Source organism: Phalaenopsis equestris, unplaced genomic scaffold (assembly GCF_001263595.1).
Source record: "Phalaenopsis equestris unplaced genomic scaffold, ASM126359v1 Scaffold234231, whole genome shotgun sequence".
Classification (NCBI taxonomy): Eukaryota; Viridiplantae; Streptophyta; class Magnoliopsida; order Asparagales; family Orchidaceae; genus Phalaenopsis; species Phalaenopsis equestris.
Window position 1 is genome coordinate 269831 of NW_018252152.1, and position 20865 is coordinate 290695.

The window sequence follows — 20865 nt, forward strand, 5'->3', positions numbered from 1 at the left end:
AGCAGAGCAAGTAAGAGATGAAGCCAGCAGATGAATGAACATTTTCGAGCGGTGAAGAGCATGTGGAAGCAAACATCACGTGACAAGTGCATGTGCAGGAAATATATCAGTAACGAGAGCGGGTGACGAATAGAAGAAACGATGAGTGTAAAAATAGCACCAACGATTATTGCGTGCAAGATACAAAGCCAGCAGAAAAAACTTAATAATTGGTAGCATCAACGGATGAGACAGATGTTAGAAAAGAGTTGTGTGTGCGATAGCATGTGTAATCCAAACAATGACAAACGACTGAGTAATGCACACGAGAGCTAAGCTATCAATGCAAATAGAGAAACAATAAATTTGAAGTGTGGGTTGGTCAAGCAAATTGAGACGGGGAGATTGCCAATTTTTAACAAAGAAGGTTAGAGTTCCATTTCTTCTCAATTTAGTTTTTTATTCAAATTTTTTTTTCCTAATAATTTCAAGGACTATATCTAGCCTTAATGTAAAGCAAGGCTTTTATTAGGTTGGAACAAAAGAGGAGAAACAAATCAATGGAAGGGAATTTTTGTGAAATTTATAAGAAAGAAGAAAGATAGGTATTGAGGTACATTTCTATGTGTGCTCCTTTATTTGCACACGAGAGCTAAGCTATCGATGCAAATAGACAAACAATAAATCTGAAGAGTGGGTTGGTCAAGCAAATTGAGAAGAGGAGATTGCCAAAAAAAGAAGGTTAGGGTTCCATATATTCTCAATTGAATTTTTTATTCAGATTCTTTTTTTTTTTTTTTATATTTTCAAGCACAAAATCTACCTATATCTAGCCATAATGTAAAGTAAGGCTTTTATTAGGTTGGAACAAAAGAGGAGAAGCAAATCAATAGAAGGGGATTTTTTTGAAATTTATAAAAAAAGAAGAAAGATAGGAATTGAGGTACATTGCTACGTTTGCTCCTTTATTTCATATGAATATTAAACGTTGTAGCTAGTTTAATTTTTTAAAAAATATAGAGCTTTGACTAGAGGAAAATAATAAATGGAAGAAGTGACTAGAGATTAAGCAAATTGAAGAGGCGGCCATACATTTTAATAAAGGAAAAAAGTCTACTTAAGGTAGAAAGAAATGAAACAAAGTTCATCAAACTTTATGAAAATTTGAAAGTGGAATATTAAAGTTCAAAATATGAAAGATTGACGAAATTAAAAATAACAAGGATTAATGAATTTAATTTAGATTATGATTTATATTTATTGGTACTAAATAAAAAAGAAGGAAGCTAAAGATTAAGGAAAACGCAAGTCATCTAACATCAAGGTGATTACATACAATATTGTTTTATAGAAATTATAGTTATTTTAAATTTTAAATAAATTACTTGATTTTTATGATTTCAAGCAGATCACACTTGAAAATGTTCGCATCATGAATGTCATTGATAAAATAGTTGAATGATTTTTTATTCAATTTCATAATTATTATCATATGTTTAGAAAGTTTAAAACTTGCATCCAAAAATTTAGAATGATTCAAATACATTACAGTAAAATAATAATAATAAACTGAAATGAATGCATAAGTTAATTAAAGAAGTTACCCTCATATGATATTAGGACACTATTGTACCCACACGTGTAAAATGAAAAAAAAAACTTAGAAAAGGAAATGGAACTGTACTTCATTTGCTACAATATTTGACGATGCATTTAATAAAACAACTAAACAAAATGTAAAATTAAATTTTTCAAAATTTTAATATAATGAAAATGTTAATATTTTTATTTTGATCTACTGCATATGCATAAATGTTATTATGTTGTAGAACTAAAGTTATTCACTATGTTAGTATATAACATAACATATTCTTTAATTTTCTTATTACAATAAAATCTCTTATAAATTAAATGATGGATAGATGAGAGTTTTTAAACAGAAGAAAAAAATCAAATGAAAATAAGTACCAAGAAACTGTTGTAGCTTGTTTAAAAGTAATCAATTAAAATCGTTGTATGAAACTTGATTTATAATGAGTTAGATGTGAACTATAATGTCAATATTAAGTGGATCTTAAAAATTTGGAAGATATTTTTGAAATATTTTAAAGTGTAAGATTTTTATGATGCAACCATCCAACCCTGTTCTCATCTTGATAACCCCAACCTGTAGGTTAGGTCTGCAGTTTTGGTGTAGTTCAAGAACTCAAACAGCCTCTGGGTTTAAAAAAAAAGTAGAGTAGTTCTCACAAACAGTAGCAATAAGCCAATTGAAACTCTAAAATAGGTCCCCGATTCGGTTGCTGGGAAGTGTAAGAATCATCAGATCACACCACTCACGGCGTTCGAATCTCATGGCAGCGGGAAGGAAGATTGTGTAGTAAATTGAGATGGAAGTAAAAAAAGCAAACCGAACTTTCTAACAAGCCGCAAACCACTGGAGAAGGGGGAAAACAGATCTCCACCAAATGGCATTGCTCTTGGGAATCAAGAACAGTGGCAAGAAACAAATCTGGATGGGTACTGCGACTGGAAAGGAAAGGAATGCAGCTGGAAGGAGAGTAAAAGTGATTGTAGAAGCTTGGTATGCAATAAAAGTGGATGTGGAAGCTTTGGCCTGAATTGGGAAGGAGTTCTTCCATGGAAAATCACACCACCACCTGTACTCAATCAAGATAGTGTTACTGCACCACTTGAAAGAGAATAGAGCACTTCAATCTTAGAGAACGATCTCAGAGAAAATCGAGGATTGTATTTTCAGATTTTCTTTAATTAGGTATCCATTTATAAATATAAGCCACTACTTGTTGCACAAAGTAAAAACGCTAGACTACGAAGATAAAACAGCACTTAACAAGAACCCTTGACCGGACAAGTCCAGGGAAAAATAGGATACCACCTTGTGGCTCTGCTAGATCAGACTGTTCAGTATTTCGAACTGGTGTCCTTGGGAAGAAAAAGGAGACTCCGGTGTTTAATCAGATGCTACCTGAAAATATTCTATTCCAATTAGTCTTTCTGCGCTTCAACGTTTAACAACATACTCTCGCTCTCTTTTTCCAATTTCTGCAATATTTGATATCTACAGTGGCAAGCATTACATGGCACTAGCCAACCCCTTCACTTGAATCCAGCATCTATTTCAAAAGTTATAGTTTTCTAATTAAGTCAGAATAACATGATAAAACTGCTTACTTAACAACAGATTGATACTCATTCTGCAAGTGCCACAAGCTTGCAGTTATGCTAGTTGTGAATGAACAGACATTGAATAACAGTAATAGCATTCTACGGATTAAAAACATAAGAAAATGGATTATATTATAAGAAAAGAAATATAGACATTTTCACGGTCAACCAAACGGTTAATTGTGACAGGTTGAAAAGCATAAATCAGAAAATAATAAGATATTGGAAGGCTCAGTTAAAGGTCTTCGGGAATAAAACAGAGATAATTCGCATGCTAGCATGCCTTAAAAAGATGACTCTTCGTGTAATATAGGAAAGTGCTACAACGAAAACAAGGTAATGGGAGAAACAAAAAACAATCTTCATATAATCAATACACAAATAATTAAATGACCAAAATAGATGGCAGGACGCAGGTTGATCGGAGGAGGTTATCCGAGGTGGTGGTGCGACGGCAAAGTGGTAAGGAAAGGTGGGGAAGGCCGGATGGCTGTTTGGCAGGTGGGAATGGGGTTTGGTGGGTTGTAGGTGGGTTGTTGGTGGGCTGGACTGCAAGGATTGCTGCAGGGAAGAGATGGAACGATGTAGTTACATGGCTTTGAGAACTGGACAACCCAGGTGGCTATTGGTAGAGGGAGTAAGGGTGCTAGAATGGGGGAGTGGGGGCTGGGCAGCAAGATACGGTGGCAGAACTGTTGGAGGAAGATGGGGGTGGCAAGCAGTTAGCAAAGGGTAGGAGAAGGGGTCCAGGAGAAGATAGGAGGGAATTAGAAGGATACAACACACCTTAGAGCAGGATACAATCGCAACGCCACCTATCGTCGGATATAGCCCTATAAAGAGGGAAAAAAATCCACACAGGAAATCTGAAAAACAAACACAAGAAAACTTAACCCTAATTCTCTCAAAAGAGCAAATATAAAGACTCAAACAAAGAAAAAAAAAAGGAAGTGGAGAGGGTTGCCGCCTCATATAATTGCCGCTCAGTCCTTTTTGGACCTGGACCGAGGCCTTCCTTGGACTGGGTACAATTCCCGATCCACTAGTCAGTCGGTTCAGCCACCTCGCACGCCCAACATTGCATCACCTAAAGGCAGAGAAAGAATACAATAGTATCAGGTTCACACCCCCTTCAAACAAGGTTCAGCTATCGAATCAGACGGCAAGAATGCACCTAATGGAGTGTTCAAGTCGACCACGCCCAAGAACAAAACTAGTTCAAAGTCAAAACTAGTTCAAAGTCGGAGAAAAAATAGAGATAATCAATACTCCAAGGTTTGTCCCAGCGGAGAGTGTTTCAAATACTATAGTTTTGGATACATTGCGTCTGAAAGCCCAAATAAGAGGATAATATCTTTCACTAAGCAGGGTGCAGTAGAAGAGGCAAAGAATGAAATCCCCAAGGAGGAGAATAAAGAGGTGTACACATTTGCTGCCAAGGAGAGAGATGCCAGTAATTCAAGCTGAACCAATGAGAGACTTACAGAATTAGCATTGGTTGTCCTAGAAGGTAGTGAGTCTGAGATAATTGAAGTTAATCAAGACTCTGAGAGTGTGGCACCATGAACTATCTTTTTGCAAGCGTTAATAGAAGCATCAATAAAACTAACATTGATTGTCCAAGAGGGTCATGAGTTCGAGGAGCCGATACTAGACGCAGGGCAACAACATATAAAATAATTTCATAATTTTCAGACGTACATTCTACCTCCTGAGTTGTCACTACTAAGGGAGGTCCAACATGTTATCACTTTAGATAAAAATGAGAAATTTTTTAGCTATTTTTGGAGGACTATAAGGAATAGCCCGAGTGATAAGTTTTAGTTCAGCTCAGCAGTGTACTCACCGACAAATGGTCAGAAATAAGTGGTGAATTGTAGCTTTGGAACTCTCTTTAGGTGCTTTATGGGAAAGAACATAAGACAGTGAAATTTAGGTCCTTCCAAAGGAGAAAGAAAATATACTCTTGGCCCGAGAAAATGACATGGGGCGTAGCACAGCGGGATTGCAGAATCCCGCGTATCCGCAGGGTTTTCAATACTAAGGGAGGTCTAATTTATCACTTTAGAGAAAAATGATAAGATTTTGAGCTATTTTTGGAAGACTATAAGGAATAGCTTGAGATAAAAGTTTCAGTTCAGCTAAGCAGTGCACTCACCAAGAGATGGATAGACATGAGTGGTGAACTGCAGCTTTGGAACTTTCTTTAGGTGCTTTGTTGGAAACAATATGACAGTGGGATTTAGGTCCACTGAGAAAAGAAAAAAAAAATTCTCTTAGCCCGAGAAATGATGTGGGGCATTGTTCAATGGCATCGCAAGATCCCGTGTATCCTCAGAGCACGATAGCTCCTGAGATAGTGGGTTAGGATGGGGGCGGGGTACACCGACTTCAAATTTAACCTTTTATTTTCTTTTATTTTTAATTTCTTTTCTATTTTTATATTTTCTAATTAAGTTTTTTTATGAAGAGCTGTTCATATCTTGTTAATTTCTATTTCGTGAGTTTTCATTATTGCTAGAATTTATTCTCTATTTTAAGCTCTATGTAATGATGTCTCATGTACTTTTACAGGCGATGTATATGTATTATGCTTAGAATCACATGGTGAATCCTCCTCACCGCTTGTATCTCACCGTTTGCCATTTGGCCTGCTATTTTTCAGGCGGGACAGACACGAAATGATACCTATCCCCCTCCAAACTTCGTCGAACTCGCATATTTTCATTCCCTCACTATCCCACAACCACCGCCCTGCAAAATATGCTTCCTAAATACCTTCTATAAGCCCTACAATAATATCACAATTACTCTCATAAATGCTTATTCTTTAAAAAAAAAATCACGAAGATGTTTTTTTCAAACTTTATTCATGTTCCATGCTTAATGTTTCATGCCTTATAGCCTACTCTCCATCTGGAATGCTTTTGCAGCAATCATTGTTCTACTTCAGAGTTCACATCTCATCCACAATTATTGGCCTCATCCAAATCATTTGAGGTACATTTTTATAAATTTCTGATAGAGTTCATGTGTGTTAAGCGAATTTATAGACTTGCCAAAAACTAAAATCTTCACAGAATTTTTTCTTAGTTCAGTAAGCCCATAACTTCTAATGTCTGGTTAGGTTCAATTATCACAATTACTCTAATAAATGCTTATTCTTTTAAAAAAAATCAAGAGAATAATTTTTTCAAATTTTATTGTAATCATTATTGTACTTCAGAGATCACATATCCTCAACAATTATTGGCCTCGTCGAAATTATTTGAGGTACATTTTTATAATTTTCTGATAGAGTTCATGAGTGCTAAGCAAATTTATAGACATGCCCAAAACTAAAATCTTCACAGAATTTTTTCCTTTGTTCAGTAAGCCCATAACTTATGATGTCTTGTTAGGTTCAATTACGCTAATTGCTCTCTCCATATTCCAATCCTACTGGTTTTTGCTGACCTTTGAATATATCTATGACCTGACCTGATCGAACACAACAAAACAACTAAAAAAATGATATATCACGCAATTTCAATTCAAAACTTGTTGTATAAAATAAAATAACTCGAGTTGATCATTTCACAAAATGGACTGTGTTGATACGTCCGGAATATATAAGCTACCGAAAAAGGCTCCTGCAATTTCAATTAAATGTGATGAAAATGAAGGCAACTAACATGATAGTATGACATGAAAGTTTGATTCAAAACATCTCTATCTCAATCAAAATTATCTAACCATTGCACATTTCATGAAACAGACCACGTTGATGCATATGGTAAGTCAAAGTTATCGTAGGACGCCCATATTGCTCGTGTAGTTGTATAAGAAAATTCTTCACAAAAACTTACAAATGAAAAGAATTGCAATCTATTAAACTTAAAACAAAAATTTGTACATTTTTAATAAATAATTTTCACAAAACAATATAAGTCCGGATAATTTTAAGCATTGCACATGCTTTATGAGGCAATTGTCACCTCAGACACAATGCCTCAAAAGATGTGCATGCACATCTAAAGTCATGCATGTGCACCATACACGGAAAATAATTTCCTCTTGAAGTGCTCTAAAAAAATTGCTAAATGCTCGAACCTAATGTCAAAGAATGTTATGCAAACTATAATAAATTCAAAATTTTGTGCTCTAAGAATCGTGCAACTACTTTAAAAAATATATATATAATCATTTCAAAATAATGCAAAAAGCTCTTCTTTAGATCAAAATCATCAATATGTGGCATGATATTCGCTACAAGTCACTGTATCAATAAGGTAGGGGCATAAGTCCCACTTATCAAGTCCAAGCCTTCTCTCCATAAAGACTAGAGTGGATGAGATTGATACTTGTAGTAATACTGAAATAATACATCTTAACCAAATTACAAATGAATAATGTCATAACTTTAATTCATGCCCTCATCTAATCAAACAAAATGACATCATTATATTTTAGGAATCAAATACTTTGCCCTTTCAACAAATTGTTTAGTTTTACGTTTGCATACGGCCTCCAACGCACCTTAACAACAGAAGATCATTTTTTTTTTAATGCAAATTCTCAATATCATGCATAAAATGTGCAACCACAAGTTTAAAGTCTTAGGCCCAATGGTCTAAGTTTGGTCAACAAGGCCGATAGGACAATGAACTTAAACTAATCACAAATCATGAGTATGATTCCCAATAAGAAAGCGGACATGGTTGATAAAACTAATTAACAAAATTCAATAATTAAAAATTTTAATGAAAACCATTTTGATAAAATTTTCAACAAAAGAGAATTGGATCATCAAAACACCCAAAATCGTAATCATGATTATTTCAAGCTTAAATCCTGATAAAATATGAAAATTAAAAAAAATATATAAGGTCTAAAAATAATCAAATGAAATCTATTTCAAGAAATCTTAAAGCAATTATCAATTCATCCTCTGCAAAATTTTATCTAGGGTAATAAATTTACGATGGCCTCGACACAACTAGCAAATAATATATCACGTGCATTTCTATGATCATTCTCAGAGCTCTCAAGTTAGTAACAGCATGATGCACTGTCCGCGGATAGTGTAGCTTTGTTACCATATGATAGCACAAAAAAAAAATGCTAATAGTCGAGAGCCCTCTAATAGGATGCTTCATCGTAAAATGAGATCCTCAAATTACAATGCACAGCCATAACATGAAAGTTTCCCAATGGCCTAAATCTCCAAAAAGGTGAATTATAAAATACACTTGATAGAGCACAAAAACCTTTGAAGCCCAATTCAACTTAAAATTATTCCCTGAGACAACCATCTACCCAATCTATAAGATCCTCTTAAATGACAACTCATGTTTGTTGCAAAAAATTTTTTGATCAAATTAGGTCAATTATCTCCCCTGACTAATTAGATTAGGGCAAATGCAAGCCAAGATAATAGAACCATGAGATCATGATTAGGTTTGTCAACATTCCCCCATCATTTGTTTTAAGCTAAAGGCAATAAATTTCTCATTTTAAAACGAAGTAAAGCTACCATATGTCAAATACTTTGCACCAAATTATTAACCTTAATCAAAATTTCTTGCTCATGACAAGAAGAGGCAATAAATCATAGGAGCATGTGACTATAAAAAACCTACTATTAGGTCATTCAGTCCTAGCAAAATAAGGGTGAAATCTCTAGGTAGTACCTTATCTAAGAATCTAATATGCCTTGAAAAAATTTAACCTGAAACAAACTCTTCTAGAAAAGCCTCGCATGAATCTTCAGAACTGACGGCTGTTGTCTTTTATGTAGAAATTGAAAAGATTACACTTAAATAACATACATGATTCACATGTCACTCTCGCTGTCAATAAATATAGTGATTAAAAGAATTAAATATACGTCAAAAGATATTTTATGCCTCATGCAATTAAATTACAATAAAAAAAAATGAAAACCCAGCATATTCTGGGAACAAGCTATAGTCATTAATATTAAATTTCTCTAGTCAGCAGTGCGAGCTGCCGGTGAGATCTCAAGTCCAAAAGCGCCTAAACTGTGACAGCCTTGTAAGGCTAGTGGTTCATAATCATCTACTGATACAAACCTCACCATTTATCTCATCTTGCAAGGAGTTAATGAAGGAAGGGAATTGGGAAATAATAAATTCATAGGTATTGACGAGAACAATAACTCAATTACCCACCCTTTTATAGATTAAAAAAAAAAAATCTGTACTCCTGATTGAGAAGTTCAATTAAAGGCAATTGCATTACCAGTGTAAATATTGTATGGCTTCTGCTGCTCAACAAGTTGAAATTTGTTGATCCCACATGCCTATGTTCTGCCATCAAAACAGAAAATCATCAGAGAATGCACGACAACAGAGGTCCCAATACCCTACACTATAAAGCAGAATCATTTAGAGTAGCATGATACACACAATCTTCTAATGAAATCAGAAAATTAAAATTATCCATAAAGAAAATTTCATGGCTCACTCAGCACACAAATATCGTGACACAAGTTATGACCAAAAGTGCCAATAAAGTAATTGCTTTAATCCCTCTAAAAAGATTGACGTTTCCTTATGTTGATATCAAGTTCAATCCAAACTTTCATTACGAAATAAATTCCATATTCTTGTCCACGCGTGTTTCTGCTCGACCCAAAATTAGGCCTTAATCAGCACTGGATTTTTTACATCATGAAAATGAATTGGACAAATAAACCCATTAGGAACTTGAGCATTCTTATTATCATCAAATGCAAATATTAATGAATAAGTATAAACAAAATCAATATAATCTAATAAATTGGCCAAAATATGAGTTTTCATTTATTTACACCTTAATAAAAACAACCCACTTCAAATGCATAGTTGGAAAGAAAGCTTAATACCAGAATATGAAATCAGCTGTAAATTATATACTAACAAAACATTTAATGAATGAAAAACTTGATTTCAGAGAGTTACATATTGAACGGGAAGATAAGCATGCCCACAAACATCAACAAATAAGTGGGGCTCTGTTATAGTTTATTCATTTATATGTTACGCACTAGAGATCACGTAAAAGCTTTATCTAAAAGAAATAAAAACAAGCACAAATCAAGTATTTAGTTGTACATTACCCCAACAAAATCTTTTGAGTGGAACTTGAACTTTGCTAGTCTAGACTTTCAACATACTCCTAAATCTTATTTTCTTCCAATAAATAGTAAAAAAAAAAAAGTTAAAACTATTTAGTTAAAACTATTTAAATATTTTAAAATATTTTAGATATGTTATATAAAAGAAATAAAAACATAATGATAATATAACAAGTAAATCAGGTGGCTAAAATGGAGAAGCATCATTAGTATATTATGCAATAAGATAATATCATAGAGATGTGGCATCAATTATTTTAAAATGAAAGTGCAAAAGAATTGAAAATGATTGGATGAGGAATAACTACTTTAACAAGATGGTGAGAGTCGTATTCTTTGAAGCTTAAAGATAAGGTAGCAAAAGATACGCTAAGGTGGCTCAGACATACAAATAAGAATAAAACCGGGCATTTACATCAACATCTCATACAGCGCAATTCCTATTGATTTACAAATTTAACATTTCAAGTTTGATTTTTTACATTCCTAACACTCAAATCTTTCATATCACATCAAAAATACACAATTACTAACCCTTAAAAAGTAAAAAACACCTTTTAAATCAGAGGTAAAGTGCCAAAGAAGAAAAAGTAAAGTTTAAGTGTTAGATATTTAAATACATTGGAATTGTGCGATATGCATTTAAATCTTCCAATTAAAAAGAACACGCATAAGATGGATAAATAAAAGCAAATTTTAAAAAACGAGGAATTTTAATAAAACAGAAATATTATAAAAAGAAAAGATAGAAATACATCAAGGTAAATTAACAAATGGCCAAATAAATAAATAAATATTACATAAGCAAAGAGAAAATATGGTAAAATCTCAAGGAACTAAATCATTAGAAACTTGAAAGTTGCGGAGTGGTTCATTTGGATCTCCTTTCTTGAAGTCTGTTGAAGATAGGAGAGTAATGATAGATTTGTCTACAATTCCAAGCTCGCATGGTAAATATAAACTGAAATTTTCTATCCACTAGTGAGTCAACACTATGACTGCTCTCAGCTGAAACATATGGGTGAAAAACATCACATTTATCATTCTAATAAAAAACCATGAGTTCAAAGATCTACTGTAGGTGGTGAAAATGTATCAATTAAAAGCTATGGTGGTGAAAACAGCTACTACTGCATGATTGGAAGGAGGTGGATCCTCAAGACCGGAAGAGAATGCCAGCAACACTATGATTATAGACTTGATTGGTTTGAAGTGCTTTCAAAATGATCATTCGTTGACTCTGATCTTCTGTAATACCTCGTATCGAAGAATTGACTTAATTCTGGAAGGGCCTTGAAACATTCAGCGAAATTATAATAAATTTTGCAGAGTGAGCGTAGGATGAAATGTCCTCAAATTCTGCTTTCAATCAATAACCATAAGTAGAAAAGCCAATCTCACACTTCATCCAAATGAAAAGTAACATCTAACTCAAAACGAGCAATATAATTATCAACTTGTAAGGATTTGTTAAATATTTAGCCTAGGAATATAATGATGATTGGTTGAAATAATGTAGCCGAAGATGAGGAAATGATATCTAAACTAGAGCAATAAATGGTTCCTCTAAAACAACAAAATGAGGTGACCATTTTAGCATACATTGGGAAACCACTAATATAACGTAGTCACCTACTAAGGTTAGTTTAATTGTGATATGAAAAGAATCTACAAGCCTAACAGAATGGGTGCCAAGCAATATTAAATCTGAAAGAAAAAGAAAAAAGCTAAAGCTACGGATAGTTTAATATTTGGACGTCCTAGAGAGAATTTATCAATAATAGAGAAGCAAAGAGGTTTAGCAAGCTCGATGAACACATCATCAGAAAAGATTGCTTTAGCTTCATACGAGGAAGGGCACTTATGAGATGGTGGGATTGCAACTTGATTGAAGAAAACAAGAAAATGATTATTAGTTGGGGTTGAATGATAGCTATGATTTAGTCCGCCAACAACATTAACAAAAGAGCGAGATTGTTGGGAAGAATGTCATATAAATGGATATGAGAGATTACATAATAGGTGTTTCAATCGCCATCATAAGAAAGGTAAATGAAGTGGAAACCAAAGAAGCTTATTGAAGAATCTATGGTAAAAGAGATCTATTAGGGTTGGAACGTGGACCGAAAGACAATGCATTAAACGAAGGCAGGAAGGTAGTGAGCATGGTGATGAAGATGAGAGGTTAAATAAAAGCTCACCAAAGATGTAAAAAATGAAGACGACCTAAAAGTTCTAGAACTGAAAAGAGGGACTTAGACAATCCTATAGGAGTAGGAATGCGTCACATACCAACTCCATTAGACGTCGATAAAAAAGAGGCACGTGGTAGCAGAAAACATGGAAACACAATCAAAAGCATAGTTTCCTAGAGAGAATCACAAGCAAGCGACGGGCCAAGCAAAAGACAGGCACAAGCAAGCGACGCCTTCTAACCATCACTAAAGAGGAGCGTGCAAGAGTAAGACACACGAACGGCTAGATCCCCACTTATGCAACTCACCGCAAACATTTTCACGTGAACATCCTACAAGTTCACTCTGCGAGATTGTCCCGTACAAGTGTCCCAAAGTTTAGTTCCATTGAATATTGAAGCAACGCAGTCACTATTAAAACCCTTTTTCTTTTAATTTGGAAAAAAACTCAAATAATTTCTATATTAGAACGACCTTGAGAAAAATTGCAAATAATAGAGAAGCATGGAGGTAATGGGCACTTACATACATGCCGCTCAATTCCTATATATTTACATATCTAACACCTAAACTTTACCTTTTAAATTTATACCACTTAAATCTTTCATATAACATCAAAAATACCTCTATTTTAAAAAATTGAAATATATCTTCGCATGCATAGTTAAGCTGACATGTGTATGAAAACTGAAGTTTAGGTTTTAAACATGTAAAAACATAGGAATTAAGTGGTATGTATGTAAATCTTCAGTAAAAAAATTAAGCTAGGACATTATTTTCATAGAGAACAATGTAACATCCAATAATCTATAGAACATAATTATCTTGGATGTTGATGAAATTGCAAACCGCTTCAATGGTTATATGTTAATTAAAGTTCCAGAAGCAGGAAGGATAGATTATCAGCAGAACCAATTTTTTGGAGGAGAGCTCGAAAAAACAAGAAAAAAAGGACTTTAAAGGAAGAAAATGGAATGTACAACGAAGAGATGTTAACTAGGAAAGATAATAATGTTTGAGAATGAGCATGAAGAATCAATGTTACAAATAAAAATGGCTTCCAAAAGCAGGTACAAACAAATATTATGCTGCATGTAAATAGCAATCGATATTATTTGCATTATAACAAGTGTCCGCAATAAACCTTAATGAACCTTTTCATGCTCAATTCAACTAATTGTTATATGTGGTGTTCATTCTATTTTACACAAATAATTTTTAACATGATGTGACATTTATGCAACCCTTTTCCTTAATATTCCTTTTGATTTAATATTCTATTCCTCACCTTAAAAGTTCACATTCTGCTCATTTACAAAATATGCTCAAACATCTATGTATTCTATATAACCATCTATTCAATAGGCACCAATTCCACAAACTCTCAAAAAATATGCTTTTCCCCTCCATCCTTCATGTTTTTTTCATGCATTTACATTTCAACAAAACTCAACCCACCTGTTACTCATTTCATGCTAAGCATTTGACCTTGTTGCATCCCCTAAAATCATCCTTCAAGTCACCATAATATTGTCTTCCTGCGCAATAGCCCAAATGATTCTCTTCATTTTAACACCTCAGTATTGACTCTACTAGCTAATATTATAAATATATCATAAATTTATCACAACCAAATGCCACTTAACTGTCAACCATTACTATGTAGATTATAAAGCTTCATCCACTAAATTCTAATCCATTTCTCGCCAAAGAATTTTATAGAATTATTTTGAACTTTCCATTTACTTCATAACTAAATTATAAGAATTATCTCATTTGTGAATACCACATATACTTCTGACTTTCAATTAAAGTTCATCCACCATTATAAAAGAGAATACCTACAACAAATTTAATGTTTGATGTAGCCTAAATGTTGTTAGTAACTCTACAATCAAACCATAACTAATTTAATTTCTCGTCACCACGTCATCATAATATTCCTGATAACTTCATCATACTCCTCACAGACATTCCGACCAAATAAATTGCTCTCATAAGAATCAATCATATGAACTATTGACATTACTCTCATTTTCTTAGTCCACTCGGTCCTGAAACAACATCATTGTATAAAATGTTCATAAATATTTAACAAACTGGGGCTGAATATCCCTTGGAACCAAGAACCTAAATTGAAAAGTCACAAAATTTATGAATTGTTGAATTCTGCTCCAATCGTGGCAAAGATTTGAAGATACACAGACCCTCAAATAACAAAAAATTTAAAACATTGGATTTGATTATTTATGACCCTCAAATAACAAAAAATTTAAAACACGTGGATCGAGACTCTATACAATCAGAAGTCTCTCTACGATCAGCGAATTGAAATGTGCTTTCCTGAAGTATCGCCAACCACTATTTACTTTTTCCCCCTTTTTCGATTGTATTCTTATTTTGTAATGACTATGAGCGAATTATATATATCCCCTCTTGTACAAAGAGAAGTGAAGAAGCTTGAGAGTTTTTACATTATTTTATTTTTAACATAGTATCAATGCAAGTTTAGGGTTTTCCTTCCAAATTTTATTCTTATTCTTGAATATTAAGGTTTCCAATTCTAACATTATCCCTCTTGTCAAATTCTCCTTCAATTCATTATGTCTGGGTTACTTAACTTCCTTTCAAAGGAATTGATCATGATTAATTGTGAAAATCATATCACAAGGAAGGGGAACTCCAAATATTTGAAGTATCTATCATTTGAACGGGAAAAAAGCCTTATTGTGAAGACTTTATTAAAGTTAAAGGAAAAGATCCAAATTTTTTTGTGGAACTACCTATGGAGTCCAAGTTTTTACTTTGGGAAGAAGCTAATTCCATGATCATGAAATGCTTGTGGAACACCATGTTATCGAGATCAGCTGACCTTTTATGTTTCTCTCCACTTCAAAAGATATTTGAGATACAGTTAAACAAACATATTCAAAGGTGAAAGATAGTGCACTCATTTATGAAATCAAGACAAAATTGACACTATCAAATAAACAACCTTCTTGTCTTTGAAAATTTTAACAACAGGAAGGTTTACTTGTTAAAGTTTGACTACTATCAAAATATCAAGATGACTTGTTGCAATGACGCAGAAATCCTCATAGCATTCGTCAAGCAAGAGAGTATCTGAGTTTTTCAGTGGATTCGATAATAAACTTGTCCAAATTTGAATTCGTATTAGGCAAAGAAAATCTCCCTTCTATGAATGAAGTATTTTGTATCATTTGAGCAAAATAGGAAGAAAGACAGTGATGATCAATAGTCTAGCCCTCAAGTTATGTCATGCAACATCTAAATACCAAAGTATGAGATTTTTTCACTGAACATTCTTCAAAAGAATGACAATACCCTTCTTTTAAAGGAAATCTCTGGTGAAATTACAGAAAAAAGAAAGGATACACTAAAGACAAATGTTGAAAGCTTCATGGAAAACCTTAAGACTATAGAGGAGGAAAAAACCAAAAAAATAGGCAGGCTCATCTAGTGGAGTCGGAAAGACTCAATTCAGAAGAAATTGACAACTTATGAAATTTTTTCGGTTCCTTTGAAAAATCATCTGGATCTTATTCTCATGCTCAGAATGGTATGATTTCTAATTCCTATATTCTTAGCGCCTCTAATAGTTCTTCTCATTCATGAATCTCACATACAAGGCCATCGACCACACAATAAATTTTGTCAGTACATTTCAACCATACAAATCCTGTACTAGCAATACTAAAATAGAAGTTGTAGATGAATCTTTAAAAATAGTTGCATGACAGTGAGACATCTTAATTTCTCCCAATTTAACTCTCAATAATATAATACATCTCAGACACATTGTAGTTAACATATTATTTATTAACAAATTTACTAGAGATCACAACTGCAAAATCATTTTTTTTATTGATTATTGTGTTTAACAGGAGCTCACTATAAGAAAGATGATTGGGCAAGCAAGAGAAAAGAATAGTTTATATCTTCTTGAAGATCAAAGTTAACTATCATACTTCTTTAGCTCTCATACTATGGACAAAATATGGCCCCATCACTATAGATTAGGACTTCATTCTTCTAAAAGTCTCCAATATATGCTTTCTTCACTTTTCATAGATATAAATATAAAATTTCATCGTAAAACTTGTGAAATTGCTAAACAACATTATGTTCCCTTTCCTGAACTAAACTCTAGATCTTCTAGTCCTTCTGTATTAATTAGGCTTGATACCTAGAGAACTTGAAAATCCCCAATATTTCTAGCTAGAATAATAGTATATTCAATTTAACCTAAATATGATGTTAACACTATACTCTCTATATCCACTGTCACGATAAAAAATCAATTTAACTCTTAAATTCAAAATTTTCGAATAAGCTCGTGATTAATTTAAGCACACATTAACATCATTCTTTCAAAGAAAATGAATTATCCACCAATCATACTTCCCTTTCACTCCCCAACAAAATTGTGATAGAAAGGAAAAATCGTCACCTAGTTAGGACTAGGGTTGTCAAAATAGCTCGTGTTCAGCTACGATTAGGGCTGTCAAAATAGCTCGTTGTTTGCAAACAACTCGTGTTTAACTAGTTAAATGACTCATGTTTGACTCGTTCGTTAAGCAGACGAGGAGAACAAGAATATTTTTTTGAGTTTGATTTATAAACGAGACAAACACGAACAAACCCGGCTCGTTTTGGCTCAAAATAATTAAATAATAAAATATATTTATACCTTTTTATATTAATTTTTATATGTATTAAAAAAATGCTAAACTTTGTAATTTTAATATTATATTTAGGTGGTATAATTTGAAAAAAATTTAAATTGAGGTGTGAATGATAGCGCTTGTGCCTTCTTCTGGGTGGTCTGTATGTAGAAGGGGATAAAAATATTATATTTGGGTAGTATTTTAAATTTATTTGATGGACCGTAACCTCTTTATTTTGAAAAAAAATTAAACATATTTATCTACTTACTTAATTAAACATTCACAAAATTCATCATGTTGGTTGCTGCTGTGGCCAGGATAGTAGGAGTAATAATTTTTCCACTGAGGGAGAGTGGGGACCACAACAAGGATTGAATGGAAAAAAACAACACATTTTAGTCCCACATCTTGAAGACGAAAAGAAAAATGTGAGAAAAGCTCTATAAAAAGAGAAGCTAAGCTTTTAAATCACAAAATAAATTTTGAACAAAAAATTAAACATATTAATTTCAGTTTAGAAAAGAAAATTATTTTTACTTAGAAGTAAAAAAATAATTTAAAATATTTCAATCAAAATTAAGCCGAATATGATCTTAATTCGAGCTATTTCAAATACGAGTCGAATATAAGCTTAAATTGAGTCGAACACGGACAACATGTTCACGAGTCATTTCAAACGCGAGCCGAACAAGAACAAAAAGAATTTAAATAAGCTGAACACGAACAAGCATGAAACTCGCTCAAGCTCGGATGGTTTATACCCCTAGCTAGGATTCCTCTCATGCACAATCAAAAACTAAAATAACATTGGGGAAGCTATTCAAGCAGCCACCTATTTAAACAACAAAATCCTAAAGAATAATTCATTCCAAAAGTCCCCTAAAGTATATGATATAATTCTTTCCTACAAACAACTTCTCCACGATCCGTCATAAAATTTTTTTATGAATTGTGTATGCTCATATTCCTAAACCATAGAGAAAATTTTGACCCAATAGCTCTCAACTGTATATTCAACAGGTATTATGTTCGACAAAAAAGGCACAAATGCTATCATTCACACAAAAAAAAGTTACTCACTTCAATGGATATCACTTCTGATGAAATCCATAGTTTCTTTACTCAAACTCACCTTCAAAGAAAAAATTTGTATCACGATGATAAATTTGAAGACAACTTTCACCTTAAAATTCCTATAACAAAAAATCCTTTAAATATACAGCTTGTATCAACTATTCCCCTTCAAGTTTACACAAGAATGAATAAGTCTAACAAAGATCTCCTGCAAGACCAAGACTCAAAAATGTCACTAGGAAGCATCATTCATTTTACTACCACTCATTTATATCACATCTCTCAATACATCTCATTTGAGCAACTTTTTCCCTCAATCTCATAGTCTTTCTAATCAATATGAACATCAATCATATTTCCATTTCACAAATTTTATTTGAGTCGCTAGAAAATAAAAATTAGAAGGAAACCATGTGAGAAAAGATGAATGCCTTAGAAAAAAATCATATATGGGAGATCACTTAATTACCAAATGAAAAGACGGAGTGATACAAATGGATTTTCCTAGTAAAAAATTAGAAAAAAAAACTATATTCAATCATATAAGAATGATTATCAACATTTGCTCTTGTAACAATAACTATTATTCGCATTGTGATATTCATAGGTGCAAATTATGAGTGACCTATACAACAATATGATATAAAAAATACTTTTTTAATGCATATTGAAAAATGCCCTCTATAGACTAAAATAATCACTCAAAACTTGGTTTGGCAGATTACAAAAGCTATGGAAGGAGAGATACAAACTGAGTCAATGAAACCATACTCACTTGATGGTAAAATATCAATCTTTATTGTGTCTATTAACAAAATGATTGTTAAAGGAGATGACAATCAAGAGAAAAGAACGCTAAAAAAAAGCTTGTTGAAAATTTTGAAATTTAAAATTTATGAAAACACAAATACGTTTTGGGAAAAGTGGTTCAATCTAAACAAGGGATTTTTCCCCAGCATAAATGTCATGAATCTGCTGAAAGAGTCCAAAATGACATAGTACAAGTTGTGTGAAATTTTAATTGAATTAGTATAAAAGTTCGTTGGACCTTGTTGAAGAAGGACCTAATGTAGATACGGGACAATATCAAATTTTAGTGAAAAATTTTATCTACTTATCTTACACTCCTAAAGGCGCATTCGCATTAAATCTAGTTAGTCAATTCATGCATAAATTTAAAGAGTTACACATTCAAACCATGAAAAAGAATCCTCAGAAATCTTAAATCAAGCCCAGCAAAAAAATTTACACAAAAAACATTATACCCTACAAATTAAATGATACACCGATGAAGACTATGTTGAATCATCGGTGGATAGAAAGTATACTTTAGAGTATTGTACGCTCTTAGGAGGAAATCCCAAAACTTGGAGAAGCAAAAAAAAAAAAAATTGTTTGTGGTTTCAAGATCAGTTTCAAGATCAATTGTTGAAGTCGAGTTTAAAGCTATTGTGCAAGGGACTTGTGAATTTTTATGGGTTAAAATTATATTAGTTGATATAAAAATCAAGAAGAAAGAGCATATTAAAATATATTACGATAGCAAATCAATCATCATCATTGCACACAATATGATGAGATTGATAGACACTTTCTAAGAGAAAATTGAAAAAATAGGATTTATACCCCATGTGTCTATAGGAAAATAAATGGTTGACATATCCCAAGGGACTCTACAACATAACATTTAAAAATATTATAAACAAACTTGAAATTGCAGATCATTATCATTCACTTTTAAGAGGAGTTTTGAATTTCTGCTATAATCATAACAAAGAACTAAAGACACACGGATGAAGGCTTTATACCATTGGATTTCTTTATTTATGACCCTTAAATAGCAAAGAACTCAAAAAATCACATAGAGCAAGGCTCTATACCGTTAGATTTATCTCCCTACAACTCTCGGACTGTAATCCGTGTACTTTCCTAAAGATCGTTGACACCAATTAATTTTGTTCTCCTTTTTTTAATTTTAATCCTATTTGTAATGTCCTTGGGAGATCATACATAGCGCCCCCCCAAGTTCACGATCATACATAGCGCCCCCCCACCCGACTCTAAGTAGTTTTTCTATTGTTTTATTTTCTACATGAACCAATCTGATATGAATGAGTAAATGGACCAGTTGAACAAAGTCAGATTTTATCTTTGATATACAATCTGATATGAATGAGTAAATGGACCAGTTGAACAACGTCAGATTTTATCTTTGATATACCCTGAGCAAACTTTCTATAAAGATGCCTGCATAAAAATTGTTGTCAAGTAATTGTGGGTCCAAGATGTTGATGAACTCCAACAAAAAACTTAATTATTGATGGCACAATAATTAGTAAATCATATCAAAGGTTTTTAGGATCATTGCTCTAAAAGTTATGTTTCAGCCAAAATAAATTATTCATCCCTAATACAGTATGTGCACCATAATATTCATATTTAATTAGCATATGTATGCTCATCATAAACCTCACCTTCACCAGCTGCTATAAGAGAAAGAGCATGGGCAGGGGATAATACAACTTCCTCCTTGATACCCTCAATAAAAGTGCCCTGGTAAACATAGAAATTCACCAATGTAACATATTAAAGCAGGAATTTATGCATAAAAATATAAGCA

General features: G+C 32.9%; 1 protein-coding gene across 1 annotated transcript in view; it reads right to left on the reverse strand.

The window, feature by feature from the left end:
• The window catches only part of LOC110038874 (kinesin-like protein KIN-7D, chloroplastic), a 160284-nt gene that overhangs the window by 91487 nt on the left and 47932 nt on the right, over positions 1-20865 (reverse strand). Inside the window, exons 8-9 of the mRNA XM_020743794.1 lie at positions 20720-20798; positions 9412-9479 (exon numbers count right to left, since the gene is read on the reverse strand). Coding sequence (XP_020599453.1) covers positions 9412-9479; positions 20720-20798 — 147 coding nt within the window. The remainder of the gene's footprint in view (positions 1-9411; positions 9480-20719; positions 20799-20865) is intronic.